Raw genomic sequence first — 17711 nt, 5'->3', positions numbered from 1 at the left:
CTTGATAAATTTGAAGGGTGCATAAGGTGGACTTTACCAGGATTTTCTACCAATTTGCACCCCAAGAATTGATTTCCTTCTTAATTTTGGAAATGATACCTATCTAGTCCTGAGGTTTTTGTCCTTTGAGAGAAATGGGAAGTCCCAAGTAATTGAAAGCAGACTAGTCTTTCTCCCAAAGAAGCCCAGGATGTTTGCTTTTTCCTGCATTTTGCTGCCAGGAGTGTTCCACCCTTAGATCTTGCTTTTATCTACATTAATTTGTTCTCTTGAAGCCAATGTGAAGTCTTGTAAAATTTGCTTAAATCTCTTGGCTATGATTGCAGATGCTCCCTCAAGCAGAATTGTGTCATCTGCAACGATTTAACTCCTCTAACAATTTGCATACCTATCAAATCTCCATTAAGGCAGGCAATTTCTAATCTTCTGCTTAGAGAGTCTGCCATTATGATGTAGAGAAGAGGAGACAAGGGGCAACCTTGCCTTAGTCCCTTTCAAGCTTGAAAGAATCATGCAGGCCTTCCATTGGCCAAAGTAGCTATCCATGTTGAGATTATGCAAGCCTTTATCCATTCAACAAATTGAGAGCTGAAGCCAAATTTTTCCAAAATTCTGAGAAAGAAGTCGCGTTTGAATCTGTCAAAAGCTAAAGCCATATCAAGTTTTATTGCCATGCCTTTGATTTTAGAGGTGTTGCTGGTATGAATTGCTTCTTGGACTAAAATTATGTTGTCTGTTATCTGTCTTCTGGCTATAAAACCACTTTGATTCTCTGATATAGGTTTGTTTATGACTTTTTTGAATTTTCAGTCTAGTGGTTATAACTTTAGAGAGAATTTTATAGGAGGCATTACATAGGCTTATTGGTCTAAATCTGGCAAAGGAGATTAGATTGGTATCCTTAGGGATCAAGGCCAGAAATGTAGAATTGGTTCCTCCCCCAACTTTCCTCTTCTTTCTTGTCCATTCCAACAATTTACATAAGTTGTGTTTTATTAAAAGCCAGAAGACTTTGAAGAAATCAATGGTGAACCCATCTGGCCTAGGTGCCTTGTTTTCCTCTATGGGCTTATAGTATATACAACACTTCATTTTCTTCATTAGTTATGTTGGCTGGAATTTGCCCGAGCATCTTGTTTACACTTTGATTACTGTCCTTATGCTCCTTCTGGTACTGCTGTTTGTAGTATAGATGGGTTGCTTGCTTTATTTCCTCATATACCTTGACTGTTTTCCCTCCATAATCCTGAATTAACTTATCCTATTTTTCATTTCTCTTGCTTTGGCTTGTTTGTGAAAGTATTTTGTGTTCTTGTCTCTAGCTTTAAGCTAGAGTCTTCTTGTTTTTAACCTCTATTTTTCTTCTTCTCTCCTATTAATGCTCTGGATTTTAGTTGAAAGCTTACTTTCCATTTGCTGGTATAGCTCCTCTAGCTGTTGTTTCAAATATGGTTTTTCTTGATTCGGTTCTGCATATTGATCTTTCGCCCAATCTTTTAACGCTTTTTTCACGATTTTTTATTTTGTTTCCTGCACAAAGGATGAAGATCCTTCAACATAATTTCCCCATTGTCTTTGTATTACTTTCACTGCTCTCTCATCTTCCAGCCATAGAGGGTTGAATCTGACGGGGATTGGACCCATATGCCCTTTATTTGTATGGATTCCACAGGGTGGCAAGCCCTCCCAAGGCCCCTCTTGCGCTAGCAACACTTTTGTTGTTGGCTTTTTCAAATTCGCTTGCATCCATTTTTGTTTTATGAAGGAATAGAATGTTTGCTTTCTCACTCCTGTTTATGTCCTTTCCTACTAGGGTTTTGATCAGTGTTTTTAAAACCGGAACCGGTGACCGGACCGGTCCACCTAATGAACCGGTTTACCGATCGGAACCGGTCTAACCGGGACTGGTTTGGTCTAAACGAACCGGTTTTAGAAAAATACATTAAATAATTATTTTTTAATGAAAAAAACTATTTTTAAGATTTAAAACCATGATTCCAAGCCAATAGAGACAAAATATGCAAAGATTGCTCATTGATATACCATGTAAAGCCTTAAAGGTGAATATATCAAAATGGCACCGAGTGCAATACATATCATCGACAAAATACATAAGCAATGAGGCTCTAAATGGCCACTAGAGTGCAAAAATAAAGCCTACAAACTATGGGGCCAGTGGCCTACTACAAGACTTCAGTCTAGACTCTACATATATGATAATAGTAATACTATAATAGTGATCAACATTATCACTTGAAGTTGAAACTTCTCATGAGTCTCAGTCATCATGATCAAACTCAGTTGGTTGAGTCTCGACTCCCAAACTGTGTAGCCACAAACTTCTCTATTGGTTCAGTGACTTGAGTCTCAAACTTCTGAAGGTATTCTGCCCTAATATGCCCTATTATTTCATTTGGTGCTCCACATGGCTTTACATGGCCTCCTATCCCAGCCAAGTGTTGCTTGAACCTGTTAATACCCCCTCCTTGAATGGATTTTTGGCAATATTTGCAGATCATTTTGCCATCAATCATATCACAATGAGCCCATGCAGTATCTTCGGCTTTTGGAGGCATGATGACTCCCTAGATGGTAGATCATAGAAGTGAGAAGTTTATAACACAAAAAAAAAATTCATGGACAGCAGACTCAAATGAGGAATTATCAAGTGCAAATCCTTACCTGGAAATGCAAACTAGCTCCCTTAGCCTCCTCTTGAAGATGGCAACTCCACTGACAGCTACACACTATCTCCAAAATAGCTCCAACTCCAACTCCAAGATGACTACTTCAGCAAAAACTCCACTCTCCAAGCTCACAAACAAACTCACAAACACTCACAAACACTCCAAATCAGTTGTGTGAGACAAATGAGAGTGAGAGGGGTCTCTTATAGCAAGTGTGAGGGTGTTTTTGGAGGGAAAATACCTTTCCCTCACCCCCAAAACCCCTAAACTACAAAACCGCTGCACTTTTTGTCATAATTCGGTGGGCTGTCCATAAACCGGCCGGTTTAGGACGGAACCGGCCGGTTTGCTACAAACCGGCCGGTTCCGCCCTAAACCGGCCGGTTTTTACCGGTTAGGGCCGTTTTTTGGGCACATGAGGTATCTAACCCGGTTTTTTAGGCCGGTTCGGACCGGCCAGGCCTCTAACCGGCCGGTTAGACCGGTTACCGGTTTTTGTGGCCGGTTTTTAAAACTATGGTTTTGATGGGGTTCCCCAAACCTCTTGTATTCCAAGAAATTATTTTCATTGAGAGGTGTGTAAAGGTGCTTCCTTCCCCGCTTTGTCCTTATATTTCTTTGATTCTTTTCTTGTATTTTGTTGATTCGTGTATTGTTGTTCTAATGTTTTCTGCTTGCCTAATATTTTCTCCATTGTAGTGGCTTCATTTTGTTTCTCCTTGTTAGGTTTTCTTCCGGCTTTTTTGTGCCCCCTTTCAAATTGCTCCAAATATTCTCCATCAGCCTAGAGTCTGATTTTTCCTTCTTGTAAGAAGGGTTGTTGTTCTTATTAGAATGAGGAACAGGAGGCCCTTCTTTATTAAGAGGTCCAGAGAGAGAGATTCTCAGTGTCCTTGAGCAGAGGCTATGAAGGTTGGAGGGTAACAACTTGCATGTGGGCAGGAGAAGCACAGTCAATGATAGAGGTGTTAACAAGGTCACAAAGAGGGGGTGCTTCTTTGTCCACAAAAGATTTCATCTTTTTTAATGGAGATGAAGGTATGACAGGAGGGGGATGTAGGCTGGCTAAATCAATAGGAGGATCATCAGGTTCAGGGCATACATAATCCACTGCAAGGATACCAGGCTCAGGTAGGATAGACAAAAATTTGAAAGGATTGGATGGAGTAGCCACAACCTCTTTCCTGGACAAAGCCAACTTTGACATAAATTATAGTTGTTTTCTTAAGGGCTTGCCATTCTCCTCAAGGTTGAGAGTTGCCTGCAGAAGAGGATTTGGACTTGCAATCCTTAGCAAAATGTCCATATTTGTGACAAAGTTTGCACTTACAAGGGATTTGTTCATAATCCAAAATACTCATGAATCTAGTCCCAAATTTTAAAGATTATTTTCTATGGTAGACCTTTTTCTAGATCAACTTCTACACAAATTCAGGCACAAGCATATTGCTTACCCTTAGGCTTGGAACTTTCTAGGAATTTTCCATGAGAATTTCCTATGGAGATGAGACTGTCGACCTCCCAACAAGGAAGAGGAAGATGGGAAAGGTGGACCGAGACATGAACAATTGATGGGATGTCTGCTTTCAGGTCAAAATCAAGGGTCCACTTGTTTAAATTGAGGCCTCTCAGTGCCATAAAATAGGGACCATTTATGAATATCAAGTCCTCGCCTTCTTTGGCGCTGAAAAGGAAAATGAACTATCCTTAGCCACTGGCAAAAACATCTATTGGGCCAGAGACAAACCTAGCCCATGTTTTCTTTATCCAATCTTCAATAGTTTTTGGAGAGGGCCACATACTGTGAATTGCCCTATCAAGCCTCTATCAACAAGAGTAAGGGTTCTAACACAATTTTTTTGGGTGGAACTCCACTGTAGGTGCATTATCAACTTTCTTCACAAATTTTGAGGTGGGCCAAGTTGATTTTGTCTTCTTCCCCCATCCACAAACAAGGGAACTGAAAGTTGAGTCCACTAGGTTGTCTCTCAGGACCCAGTAAGGTTCCTTCTGACATTGTTGGCCTTGGCCACTGAGGATTTGGTGCGAAGCGAGAACGTTGGGATTTGGTAAATTGATGCACGGGAATAGTTACAGAGATTGAAATTCTCAAAACTGATATGAAGACTACTTGAACACTTTAATGGAGATATGAAACACTTTTTCTTAATATTTAACCAAGATTTATTAGCAAATAACATATGAGTTTGAACAAATTGATGCACGGGAATAGTTACAGAGATTGAAATTCTCAAAACTGATATGAAGACTACTTGGAGCACTTTAATGGGGATATGAAACACTTTTTCTTAATATTTAACCAAGATCTATTAGCAAATAACATATGAGTTTGAAAAAATTAAAATTAATTTGATAGAAAATATCCAAACAATTTAGATTTTTCACTAGAGAAAATGGCATTTTTTTTGGTGGGTTAAACACTCACGGGAGATTTAAACCTTAAATCTCACAATTTACATAATACTTCATAATATGGCGATTGCCAATTGAGTTGCCCCTGTGAGCTGAAAATGGCCTCTTAAATAATGATGGTAACACAATTCTGGAATGGAAATCACTGATCATAAGTATAAAATACATCAAGTGCATATAGCAATAAACTTGGAAATAATTAGATCCCCAACATTAAATCATTTGCCAACAATAAAGCCAAACACACATAGAGGGTTACTCTTTGAAACGCTCTTCCTACTAGCTGGTCATAAGGGTGTTGATTTTTTGATTTTACCGTCATATGGAGGAGAGATTTTCAAGAGGCGTGGCTCAAGCTAGTAGGGGTCCTAGCAAGGGATCTTATAGAGCAACTATTAGGTCAAGGGGCAATAATGGAGCAATAGCCCACTGTCACCTCAGCTGTAGCTCCTTGCTCTTTACAGACTTTCATCGATGGGAGGAGACTAGATATAAGAGGAATCACAAGGATGAATAGATCATTAAATGGGTGGAGAGTGATTCCTAGAACCTATTCACAAGAGAGACTCAATTAAATGGCTTACTTGCTTAAGAAGCAAGGTGATGGGCTCTCTAGGAAGGGCTAAGAGGATACTTAAGCATAGGTTTGGAAAATATCCCTTGTCAAGAAGCTTCCTTGACCCAAGAATCCTTGTGGAGAAATGGCTTCTATGCAATTCTTGTGGAATTTGAGTTATAAAGTTGTGAGGCCACAAAGACACAAAGTGGACTGAAACTAAGTCAAGGATGTGGAGTTGATCAACCAGAGAGGGGCTTGACCTAATTGGGGAAGAGAATAGGATCAAAGGACTAGCTTTTGAGGTTTGAATGCAATCATCCTAGTGAGGACACTAACCCAAATCAACCTAGGGGAAGAGATGGTCTTATGGCTAGGGCTTGCTATATCTCGGGATTCCACCATTGGATTTGCCTTAAACTTGGAGGACCCCTTGAGCAAACTCCAACGTAGTAGTGGACCAAAATTCAAGGGTATTCAAGGGTTTTGGATGGCTACAAGGAATTTCGCTGGATGCCATAGGTGACCCTCTAGGGTTAGGCCTAGAATCAGAAAAAATGAAGAAAAGAAAGGTAAATTTGATCACCAAGGGCATGCGAGGATCAATGCCTTGCTTCTTGGGCTTAATGGAGTCAAGGTACACATAGATCAAGAATTTTCATGAGCTAAGGAGCCCTAATTGACCTTCGCTAGCCTCTCCAAGGGCAACAACTAGGTTAATAGATATTTGTACTTCAAATTTGCAAAGGAGACAAAGTTTCGAGGTCTTTCAACCTAAGAGGTGCCTCTAGGAACATTCACCCAATCGCTGAAAGAGCAACACATGCATTAAATCACTTAATCAAGGTCCCAGAAGAATTTCACATTACATTAACCCATACAAGAATAATGATAACAATATACATGCATTTGAAAATTAAGATAATAAGAATAGCATTAAAAGTTCACTTACATGAGAGAGAGAGTATATCCATTCATCAACTTTGCATTAGAAAAAAGCTCCAAAGGCAATCACGAAAATCCAAACATCATAGTGCATCAAGAAAACTCCAAAAATTTCATCCTAGCAACAAGTGCGAAAATCTCTTAAGAAATACTAATCCAATCCAAGTGATGATGAGAGGAATGAATGAGCCTCTCATCTATTTATACAATCCATAAGGGGGTTCGAATAGCCTAATAGTGCCCCAAATAATAAAATAATGTACAATAATGATATGACGTGGTGACAAGCCCACCAAGATAGCTCCAAAATAGAAAGATAAGCCTCTCAAGAGGGAAAAATAGTAAACATATTGAGTTGTTGGCCATTGAAAATGCTTAGTGGAGTCCAAAGTGTGTCTGGGTCTAAGAATAGGCTCCAAACATAGTGAATAAGGGGTTGTCCCCTTGATATCCAAGCAAGTCACATGTGGTGTCCCCTAGTGTTTTTAGAACCGGCCAGTCGGAACTGGTAACTGGTCAAACCGATCGGTCAGCAAGACCACTAGTCCAAACCGGCTGAAAAACCCGGTCAGCCACCTCATTTCGCCTATTTTGAGCCCTAACCAGTGCTAACCGACTGGTTTAGGACGAAACCGACTGATTTGTGGTCAAACTGGCCAGTTCTATCCTAAACTGGCCACAAATCGACCCGTTCCGTCCTAAACTTGCCAGTTAACTACCACGACCGCAGAGGACCCACGCAGCGACTTATCCAAGGTGGTTAGGGTCTTTTGGAGGGAAAGTAAGGGTCCTTCCCTCTAAAAACACCGTCTCCAAGCCTTTAAGAGGCCCTTCTCCCTTTCATTTGTCTCACACATCTCATTTGGAGTGTTTGTAAGTTTGTTGCTTGGGAGCTTGGAGAGTGTGGAGTTTTTGCTGGAGTAGTCATCTTGGAGGCTTGGAGTTGGAGTTGGAGCTATTTTGGAGATAGTTTGTAGCTGTCAGTGGAGTTGGCATCTTCAAGAGGAGGCTAAGGAAGCTAGTTCGCATTTCCAAGTAAGGATTTTCACTTGAAAATTCCTCGTTTGACTACTGTCCATGTATTAAATTTTTTTATGTGTTATAAATTTATAAACTTCTAACTTCTATCATCTATGCTATCAAATTTTGTAGCCTACATGTCCATTTGTTTTCCTAAATTTAGCTTTGGTTTTCCATGTTTCTTAGCTGCAATTTTTTTTTTAAATGGCAGATTACTTTGCAAATTGTAATTATTTCAAGCAAACATGGCTCCAAAAATGATATGCAAATTATGCCATAAATCTATTGGAGGTGGGGGTATTCTTAGATTGAAACAACACTTGGCTGGGGCAAGAGGCCAAGTAAAGCCATGTGATGCACCAAATGCAGTGTTAGGTCCTATTAGGGCAGAATACATTTCCAAGCTCGAAAAGTTTTACAAGGATAAGGCTAGGGAGAAGGCCATCCAAGATGACATTGCAAGGAAGAGAGAATTATTAGAAGCCATGAAAGAGAGTGGGTATGATGATTATGAGATTCAAGGCTCCTCTTCTATCCCTTCCACCAATGACCCCTTTCACTATGTTCATCCTTCTTTTGGCCAACCATCAAAAGGAACAAAGAGAACAAACATCCAAAGTTATTTCTCATCTTCTGCCAACATTGCCTCTTCTAATCCCACTTCCTCCCAGCCAAGTCGTCAACCCACTTTGGATCAACATTGGAAAAAACAATGCAAAGAAACTTCTCATCAATACATTGCTAGATGGTGGTATGATTCAGATATCCCATTTAATGCTGCTCGCTCACCTTATTACCAAGCTATGTGGGACTCTGTTATAGCTGCAGGAAAGGGCTTCAAAGGCCCTAGTATGCATGACTTGAGGGAAGCTCTTTTGCAAAAAGAGATATCTTCCATTGATGAGTATTTGGTTGAGTTTAAAGATTCATGGCTCAAACAGGTTGTTCCATCATGTTAGATGGATGGACCGATGGAAAGAACCACACTATCATTAATTTCCTTTTTTCTTGCCCTCAAGGAAACATGTTTTTGAGATCAGTTGATGCATCTGATAAGGTGAAGGATGCAACCCTTCTTTTTGAGCTTTTGGATGACATTATTCAGGAAGTTGGAGAGCAGAATGTTGTGCAGGTCATCACCGATAATGCCTCAAACTATGTTCTTGCTGGAAAGATGCTTGAGTCCAAATATAGGACCATATTTTGGACCCCATGTGCTACACATTGCATAAACCTCATGCTTGAGGACATAGGCAAAGTGGAGTGGGTAAAAAACATTATAGAGCACTCCAAGTGCATTACAAAATACATTTACAACCATTCATGGGTATTGAACCTATTGAGGAAAAACACTGGGGGCAAAGAGCTTGTTAGGCCTGCAATTACGAGATTTGCAACTCACTTCCTCACGTTGCGATGTCTCAATGGTCAACATAAAAATTTGAAGAAAATGTTTTCTTCTGATGAATGCACTGAATCTCGGTGGGCTCGTGTAGACAAGATGGAAAAGACACCAAAAAGAAAGTGTTCGACAATTATTTTTGGAAAAGGTCTGCAGAGCTTGTGAAAATTACCGAGCCCCTTGTTAAGGTGCTAAGGATGGTGGATGGGGAAAAATTGGCCATGGGCTACATTTATGAGGCTATGGATCAGGCAAAGGAGCAGATATGGGCAGCTTACAAGGACAGGTTAGCTAAATATGGCCGTATATGGGAGATCATTGATAACAGATGGAACAATCAATTCCATCATCCTATACGTGCCGCTGGGTATTTTTTGAGCCCAAAGTATCATTATAAAGATCGACTAGGAGATCTGCAGGATGGGGAGGTCAGAGCTGAATTGATTGATTGCTTGGAGCACATGGTCCCTACACATGCAGACCAGTTGGAAATACATAGAAAACTTACTGTTTTCAATATGGCAGGTGGTACCTTTGGAAAAAACTTGGCAAAGATGGCAAGAGATGTGGATCAACCAGGTAAGCAATTCCAATTTCCAATTTGTTTTTCTTTTCAAGTTAAAATTGTTTACGTTCTTTACAATTCAAATTATGAACTAAGTTACTAATTAATGTCTTTTTCTTTGCAGCACATTGGTGGGATTCATTTGGTGGCCAGTGTCCTCAATTGCAAAGGTTTGCAATTAGAGTCCTCAATCAAACTTGTAGTGCTTCAGGTTGTGAGCGCAATTGGTTTGTTTTTGAGCGCATACACACGAAGAAGAGAAACCGTTTGGAACAAAAATAATTAAATGATCTTGTTTTCACGCAATACAACCTTCGACTAAGGAGGAACCAAATAATGAACAAAACACCTGATCTAGATCCCATTGTGTTGGACGATATTGATCCAACATCAGAATGGGTGGAGGAGACTGAAGATCCTGTGTTTGATGCTGATTTTGATATCGACATGGCATTAGCGGGGGATGAAGCAAATTTTGTGGCGACATTAGAACCAGGATCAGTAGCGGCATCAAGGAAAGGCGAAGAACCAATGGAAGGCACTAGTCGTTCAGGTCGACGAACTCGTGCTTCCATTAGGTCCACTTCTATTGCTATTGGTGGCATTGCTACTGAGGTTGCAGATTAAGCTGAGGCATCCTCAGACACTGAACTAGATGATGTCTATGTAGCTTCTGATGATGATCCTGTGTCTAGTAGTGGTGATGAACTTGATGATTGATCATGTGTACACTATACAATGTAGACTTGTAGTAGGCCAATGGCCTCATAGCTTGCAGCATTGTTTTTGGACTTTATAGGCCATTTAGAGCCTCATTGCTTATGTATTTTGTTGATGATATGTATTGCACTTGGTGCCATTTTGATATATTCACCTTTACATGGTATATAAATGAGCAAACTTTGCATATTTTGTCTCTATTGGCTTGGAATCATGGTTTTAAATCTTAAAAATAGTTTTGTTTCATTAAAAATGAATTATTTAATGTATTTTTCTAAAACCGGTTTGTTTAGACCTAACCAGTCCCAGTTCGACTGGTTCCGGTCGGTAACCCAGTTCATTAGGTGGACCAGTCCGGTCACCGGTTCCAGTTTTTAAAACATTGGTGTCCCCAAGTGGGTGTGGGGGCACAATGACATCCTCATGGGTCTCCAAGTAGATCGATAATGTCTGTAAACCATCTGCAAGGGCTAGAAAAATGACATAAGCCCTCCCTTTTTCTCATGCAGTGAGACACATCCTCATTTGGACCTTAGAACCTCTGCAAAGTGTGTGGTACAAGCGTGAAGCCGACTGGGCATGGTGATCCAGGTGCATCAACCTCACCCAAAAGGTGGAACACGAGTAATCACTCAATGGTGTTCGGGATTCATGAAGTGCTCTCTGCTATGGTGGAGACCCACAAGTCTCTATGCCCACCTTACAAGTGCCAGTGTGAGCCTCTGGAGGGCTTGGACCCCATATAGGGAGACCAAACCCCAAATGGAGACCCACTTGCAATCTTGCATAAGATCCAATGCGTCTCCTCGCCTTCCAGTACAACAAATCATTATAATAATCAAGTAAACAACCTTACAAATCATGAAACACAAGTGGACACTTCATAATGGCATGCTCTTGCATAATGGGCTTTGGCATGTACAGGGGTCTCCAAGCTCAAAAGGGGGTTAACCAAGGACCCTATTAGGTGGTTTTGGCCTCTAAAGGGGGTGACATGTCCATTGTATATCTATCAAATGGTAGGTGGCATGTGATATAGTGATGGAATGGAATGGGGGTGAAGGGGAAGCTCCGGGCCACATGCCATGGTACAAGGGTAGCTAATATGGGGAAGCCCACACTTGAGTATATGAGTGTAGGAGGGAGCAATCTTGGTACATGAGTTACCCTGACCTTTGTTTTTCCACCCTTCTTAATATGCCTTTTGCCTTATATTAATTTTTCCTTATAACTGCTCGAGGCTCCGAGGGATGGGAGTATGATGTGTAGGATATAACAATAGATACCCCCTTTAGGTGGGGCAATTTATTGCCCACCAGGGGTTGGGACAATCATGGGTTCCTTAATGATGGAGGGGGCTCATCTAGGGCCCATAGGAACCAGGGTGATGGCCATGGATAATGGGTAGAGCTCATGTTTGGCTTTTGCCCACGTGCTAAATTTGTATGTCCCGACCATCTTTTGCATTTTATGGTACAATTTCCTGTTGAGAGTGGCCAAATATGTTTTTTCTTTTCTTTTTAGCTGCATCAACCTTTGGGGCATCGTTTTAGGCCCGACCCAAGGTGTGGACAAGGGGAGGGGGAGGCTAACTCCTTGTGGACCCAATGGACAAATGTGGACCCGGATGGGAAATATGATGAATGGGGTTGTAATGAGTGGAAGGGGAGTGATGTATATGGTTTTGGGAAGTGGGACTACACAATCGAAATCAGTGTTTTCCATGTAGTGCCATCCCTAAATCCTGGTGGCCAATAAAGGAGATCCCAAGGGACTAGAATACAAGGTTAACCATCAAAAGGGTAGAGGAGACAAGAATACAGACCTAGTCCACTCTTTCTGCTGAATCCCCCCACTAATCCATGCCAAAAAGTGTCCATGATAAGTAAACAAAAATACTCAATCACACAATTATAAGCCACACCTTCGGGTTTGGAAGGCCCACCTTCAAACATACGATCATAACAAATGGGCGAGGGACCAAATCGCTGGTTCAGGTGGTGGAGAAAATGGCACATCGAGCTATCTGGTCGCTGCATGGGGCTGCTGGCTGCAAGCTGAGGACCATCTAGGAGAAATTTTTTCTCCTATGGACATTATCTACAAAGTTGTGGGTAACAGGCCCCCCAAGTACTCTTTTTTTGTCAACTCAGGCTTTACACTATAGTATCAATTAGAAATCTAGTACTCACTGAAATGATTTCGAGACAAGTACAAAAGTCAGTGGTATTGAGAGAGAGAATCTGCTATTTGCTGGAATGGTTCTCAGATAGGTTAAAAAATCAAAGCCGCGTCTATAATCAAGATGAAGTATCAATCACTAAAAGTCATAGCAATACTCAAATGAAGCATCTTTCCAACTAACCACTTTCGCTCTCCTCAACTACTCATTTTACTATTTTTCTTTTTATTGCTGAAGAGCTCCCAGATGCACTTCCCTGAGGTCAAAGGCTGTACATAGCAGTCTTTTCTGAGCTTAGATCCCTCTTCAGGCCTCATTCCTTTGAGACTCATGCCATTTTGGGTGGGGCTGACCACAGTGGGAATGGACCATAATTGATGATTTCCATCAACCTCACCAGTGAAGGAAGATCCTGTTGGCATGCATTTTCACAATTTGAATTTCAAAGTAGCCCTTTTTCCAACCAGCAAGAGCTTTTTAAAGTAGGTGCTAATAAGAATGACTTTTTTTGAAGCATACTGGTACTAGGCTCATTCGTTGTGCCCTGCGTGTTATGCATGTATTAGTGGGTTTTGCTGGCTATAGTCTACCATGTTGTAAACCGTCCATGTGTCTCAGGCCTTGATTTCCACAAATTGGGTTGGTGGTCAAATGAGCAAACTGAAGAAAAGGCTATCAATCCACCTGCCAGATAGCTGGCCCTGCTCCTTATTATTACCGAATAATCATTTTACTTTCATTTGGAGAATTGCTGAGACAAGGACCGAATTTGAAATGTGGGATTTTCCTTCAATGTGAAGAGTTTTTTAAGATATAAATTGTCTATTGCAAGGCCAATAATAGTTGATGTTTCCTTACTAGATTGACTCAATCAGATAAATTGACTTATTTTTTAACAATATGTTTTGGTGTATCTTTTCATTTGAAGGCTATCATGAGAGAAACAACTTTTGAAAGTCTCCAAATGCTTCAACTTTGATTCACTAGATTGTCATTAAATAAACAATCAGATAAGTTGACTTATTTTTTAATATAATGTTTTGGCCTATTTTTTCACTTGAAGGACTATCATGAGAGAAAAGGCTTTTGAAAGTCTCCAAATGCTTCAATTTCGATTCCGAGTTTTGATCGCAGAAGATTTGCTTTCTGCAATACTCCAGCCTTGATAACTCATTAGGCCCTCTGAAATTTTGTATCTTAGATTTATAGCATTGAGAAAATTAAGGTGTATTTTACAGTTTATTATTGAAGAGATTGTAACATTTATCTTATTTGTCCTTCCCACCATATATCGATTCTATAGTTCAAATCACTATATTTATAAGTTAATCATCTTAACCTTTGGGAGAAGAGGAGTTTAAAACCAATTTTTTTGTCGGAAGTCATATATCAAACAGAAGCCATACCAAGGAACTTTTAAGCATTGAGAGATTTAAGTCTCTATTTTTTTACTTATTGTTCAAGATGAATCTATGCTGATATAAATTTATCATGTATGTGTGCGTACACATATAAAAAAGCCTGCGTAATACACATGCAATTATCAAACAATAGAATGAGACAAGGCTCTTGTGCCATTCAAATATATGCTAATTTGGTTTCTAGTTGAATATCTACCCTAAGAAGAGTGTTAATGTGATAATCTGCCTACATTTAGATTTATCAGCTAGCTCTTACCCTAGAGTTATTAGTAAAGGATTTTTTTTTACCTGGGAATTAATTAGAGGTAATGCAACATTTTGGATATGAAATACCTTTGCTTTACCATTTAATCAAGATCCCATTGACAAATAGAACTTTAATTTGAAAAAAATTACAAAATGTTTGGAATTTAATTGACAGATAATGCCTAAACAATTTAAATTTCCCACTAATGGAAAAATGGCCTGGGGTTTATGGTAACACTATTCAAGAATTGAAATGATTCATAAACATAAGGTACATCAAGTGCAGATAGCAATAAACTTGGAATAACTAGAAGTCTAGGTCACATCACTAAATCATTTGCTGCAAGTAAAGCCAAACACATGCACAGAGAGGCAGCTCAAAATCATTACCTAGTGCCAAGGACATTAGATATTGGAAAGTAAGTTCGCTGGCAGTCAGCGTTTTGTATATTAGTAAGGTGAGCAGTCATGCAAGATTAGCTCATCCCTCTGCAAATTCTGAGAAAGATAAGTTGCAGGCCACATAGGTAAATGATGGGTTAGAATATTCACCGCCGAGTTGAAGGTCAACTGGAGAGGGTGCAATGGATGACTCCGCATAATTGATAATTTATGATTCAGTCCATGATCATTAGGGATAATGAAAGTTGCAATGCACTTGTGGCAGCTTAGAGATGCAACATGCTTGTCAAAACTAATGGGGAGGATATAGTGTTATCAACACTAGTCTTCACGAAACCAACGAATGCAGCACTAAATGCTGCTGGAGAGTCCAAAAGCAGAGGAACATATGGATAATGGAAATATGCAAGGCATAAATGATTCATTTCTTCCTTACATAGAAACTTGCAAGACACTGCTAATAATTAATGCTGATTAGCGGGTCCTTATTTCTTGTATTGAAATGGTTGATTCATGATTTTTATTCAGGAAAATGCAATAGTAAAATTGAAAATGGAGGATGGCTTAAAAAATGACGACCGTCACATCTATAAGCATAAACTCAAACAATAAATTTTTCATATTTTTGATGCTTTTATGAACTTTTAAAGTGACCTAACGGTATCCATTAATAGAGAATATATGACGTGCTCGTCAATTAAATGACGATTCAACTTTACAAAGGTTGCTCGTAGTGATAGACTTGCAATTTTTCTTGTTGCATGTTCTCATGGCAGATGCTAAGTTAAGGAAATGTTGCTTTGCTAAGTTTGCTGCTAGATGAATGGAAAAGACAGGAAAGGAAATACAGGGGAAAATTTTGCCTCGGTCTGGGTGGAGTTAAAGGAAAGGGAGAGTAGGACAATCTGGAAGGAAAATGTTTCAAACAAAACAATGCCAATATAAATACACATGTCAATTAATATAGGTATTAGGCAGTGACTGGTGGCACATATAGAAGACTCTAAAGCATTATAAAGTTTCAACTAAGAATTTATTATTAGTTTTGCATGTTTCATTTTTATTGATGCTTAACTTCAGCATAATTCCATATTTTTTGGTTGTTTTACATGTTCTATTCGTATGTGCACAACTGTGACGACTTCACCTCAAGTCTTAGACTGAAAAGCCCTGTGAAACCAGATAACATATGGTTCCTGGGTTCTAGATGCACCCATAGTGGTCACCAATAGGTGTCTTGATCAAGAACACAAGGCCGTGAGCTTCTAATGCAAGGATTAGGGACTTAGACTGCTCAGATTCCAGAGACAAGGAAACATAGTGACTAATGAGACTACATGCATGGCACCTGTGGGCCACAAATAAAATGGTTGACACAGACCTTAAGGCATCAATTACAAAGAAAGGATTCAAAGCCAATTTGAGGTTTTAGAAATCTGCAAAGTGTGACCATGCACATCTAAGGAGGCCAAAACTGTCAGAGAAATACTATTTTAGGATGAAAAAACCAGCACTCATGATATTCACCCCCCTGGTGATTCAATCTTCAACAAAAAGGGGAAGGAAGAGGAGGACAGGTTTGGGAAGAGATAATTCAAGTTAAACAAAGTACATAAATTTGAAAATAACGACACTTCCAAGAGACCCTTCTCAAACCCCTTCATGGGCCGTTGGAGATCTACAAGCTTACACATAATGTAGTGCCTGCTCCTGCACTGCGCCATTGCCGATACTTGGAAAGTACCCGTAGATAAGAACCCGCAAACATGCACAGAGAAGCATGATCTATCCTCTCGAGCCCATCTGTCTTCTTCAAACCAACTCCAAATCCAGTGCTAATGGTTAAGCAAGGCTTGCAGATCTTCCGGAAGGTTGAAACAATCCCACACTAGGCCCAAAATCCTTGTCGCCATCCTTGCTTATTACTTCATCCCCTGTCAAGTTGATGGAAACAAATGAAGGTGTGGGAAGTGGCTTAAATGCCCTACCCCCTTTGTCCTTCATATGCATCCACATTATCTGTCGTCTATGGATTGATTCTACAAATGTCAAGGGATGGGTGCGGGAATGAAGTTCCTTCCTTGAACATTAAGATTCATTTTTTCGATTGCGCGCTAATATTTGCTTGACAGTTTGCTTCCTTATTAAGAGAGTGTAAAACTTAGAAGACACACTATACTTGATGAATCTCCTATGACTGTAATCTCTTTGATGCCACGCATCTTTGCTTTTTGAAGGCCTTGATAAACAGTTTCAGCTTCATTGTTTGAGGTGATTCCTAGTCCCCTGCATTGATACCTTCTTACTGTCCTTTTGGGTAAATGAGGACCCCCCTTGCGCCCATCACCCCTTGCCCTTCCCATATTTTAGATAGAGGGCAATCGGCCAAATAATGATGCTAGATATCTCTACTGTGCATTGCTCCTTGGCTAGTATAAGAGCAAGTCAAGTGAAAATAAAAAGCCTCATAGGCAGCCCAAGGCAACAATCTTGACAAGGCCTTACCGAAGACATCTTAGTTTGAAACAATTGCAAAGGAGCAAATAGTGGTCAAAACTATCGAAAAGAGATGCTTCACAAAATATAACGAGCTTGTAACCGCTCTAACTAGGTTCTGTATATGATTTTGATAACCTTCAATTTTCTAAACAAAATTTCTTCTTGGGATCCAATTTCCAACGAGCTGCTGAGATATATCTCAACACTAACCTTAGGAACTTCTGCTTGAATCTAGGAGGAAAGAGACGTTTAAATATTACAAACTTCAAATAGATCTCTCTTTATGTGCGTGGCCCTTTGATCATGGGTCCAAAGATATGGGGTGAAAACGTGTATACTCATGCTTGAACAATTTACACACACAAAGATATGACAGTTTACATTGTCATACATCCATACATTATTCACTTCTTGCAACATAGAAACCTACCAAAAAAAACTTCAGTCAATGACATGAGCTTCAACCATCAGAAACATATTGAAGTGATACCAATTCTCTAAAAAGACCTCTGTCATGTTGAAAGACAATTACGCTACCATCTGTTGTGCAAAAGACATCCATGAAGTTGCTTAGCAAGTCTTGATTTGTGGATTTGATTTTCTGCCTTCTTTGGCTATCTACTAAGACCTTTC

The 17711-nt window shown here is 39.9% G+C and overlaps 1 protein-coding gene across 1 annotated transcript in view; it reads left to right on the top strand.

Moving 5' to 3' along the window:
- The window catches only part of LOC149151099 (myosin-binding protein 7-like), a 31293-nt gene extending 17287 nt beyond the window's left edge, over window positions 1-14006 (top strand). Inside the window, exon 2 of the mRNA XM_089440113.1 lies at window positions 13574-14006. Within this exon, the coding sequence (XP_089296239.1) occupies window positions 13574-13600 (27 nt within the window). The 3' untranslated portion in view covers window positions 13601-14006. The remainder of the gene's footprint in view (window positions 1-13573) is intronic.
- The last annotated feature ends 3705 nt before the right edge of the window (window positions 14007-17711 follow it).

The sequence above is a fragment of the Pinus tabuliformis genome, chromosome 9, assembly GCF_031772625.1.
Source record: "Pinus tabuliformis cultivar Carrire ecotype Pingquan chromosome 9, CPIR1, whole genome shotgun sequence".
Lineage (NCBI taxonomy): Eukaryota > Viridiplantae > Streptophyta > Pinopsida > Pinales > Pinaceae > Pinus > Pinus tabuliformis.
This window is presented reverse-complemented; position numbering and strand designations above follow the sequence as displayed.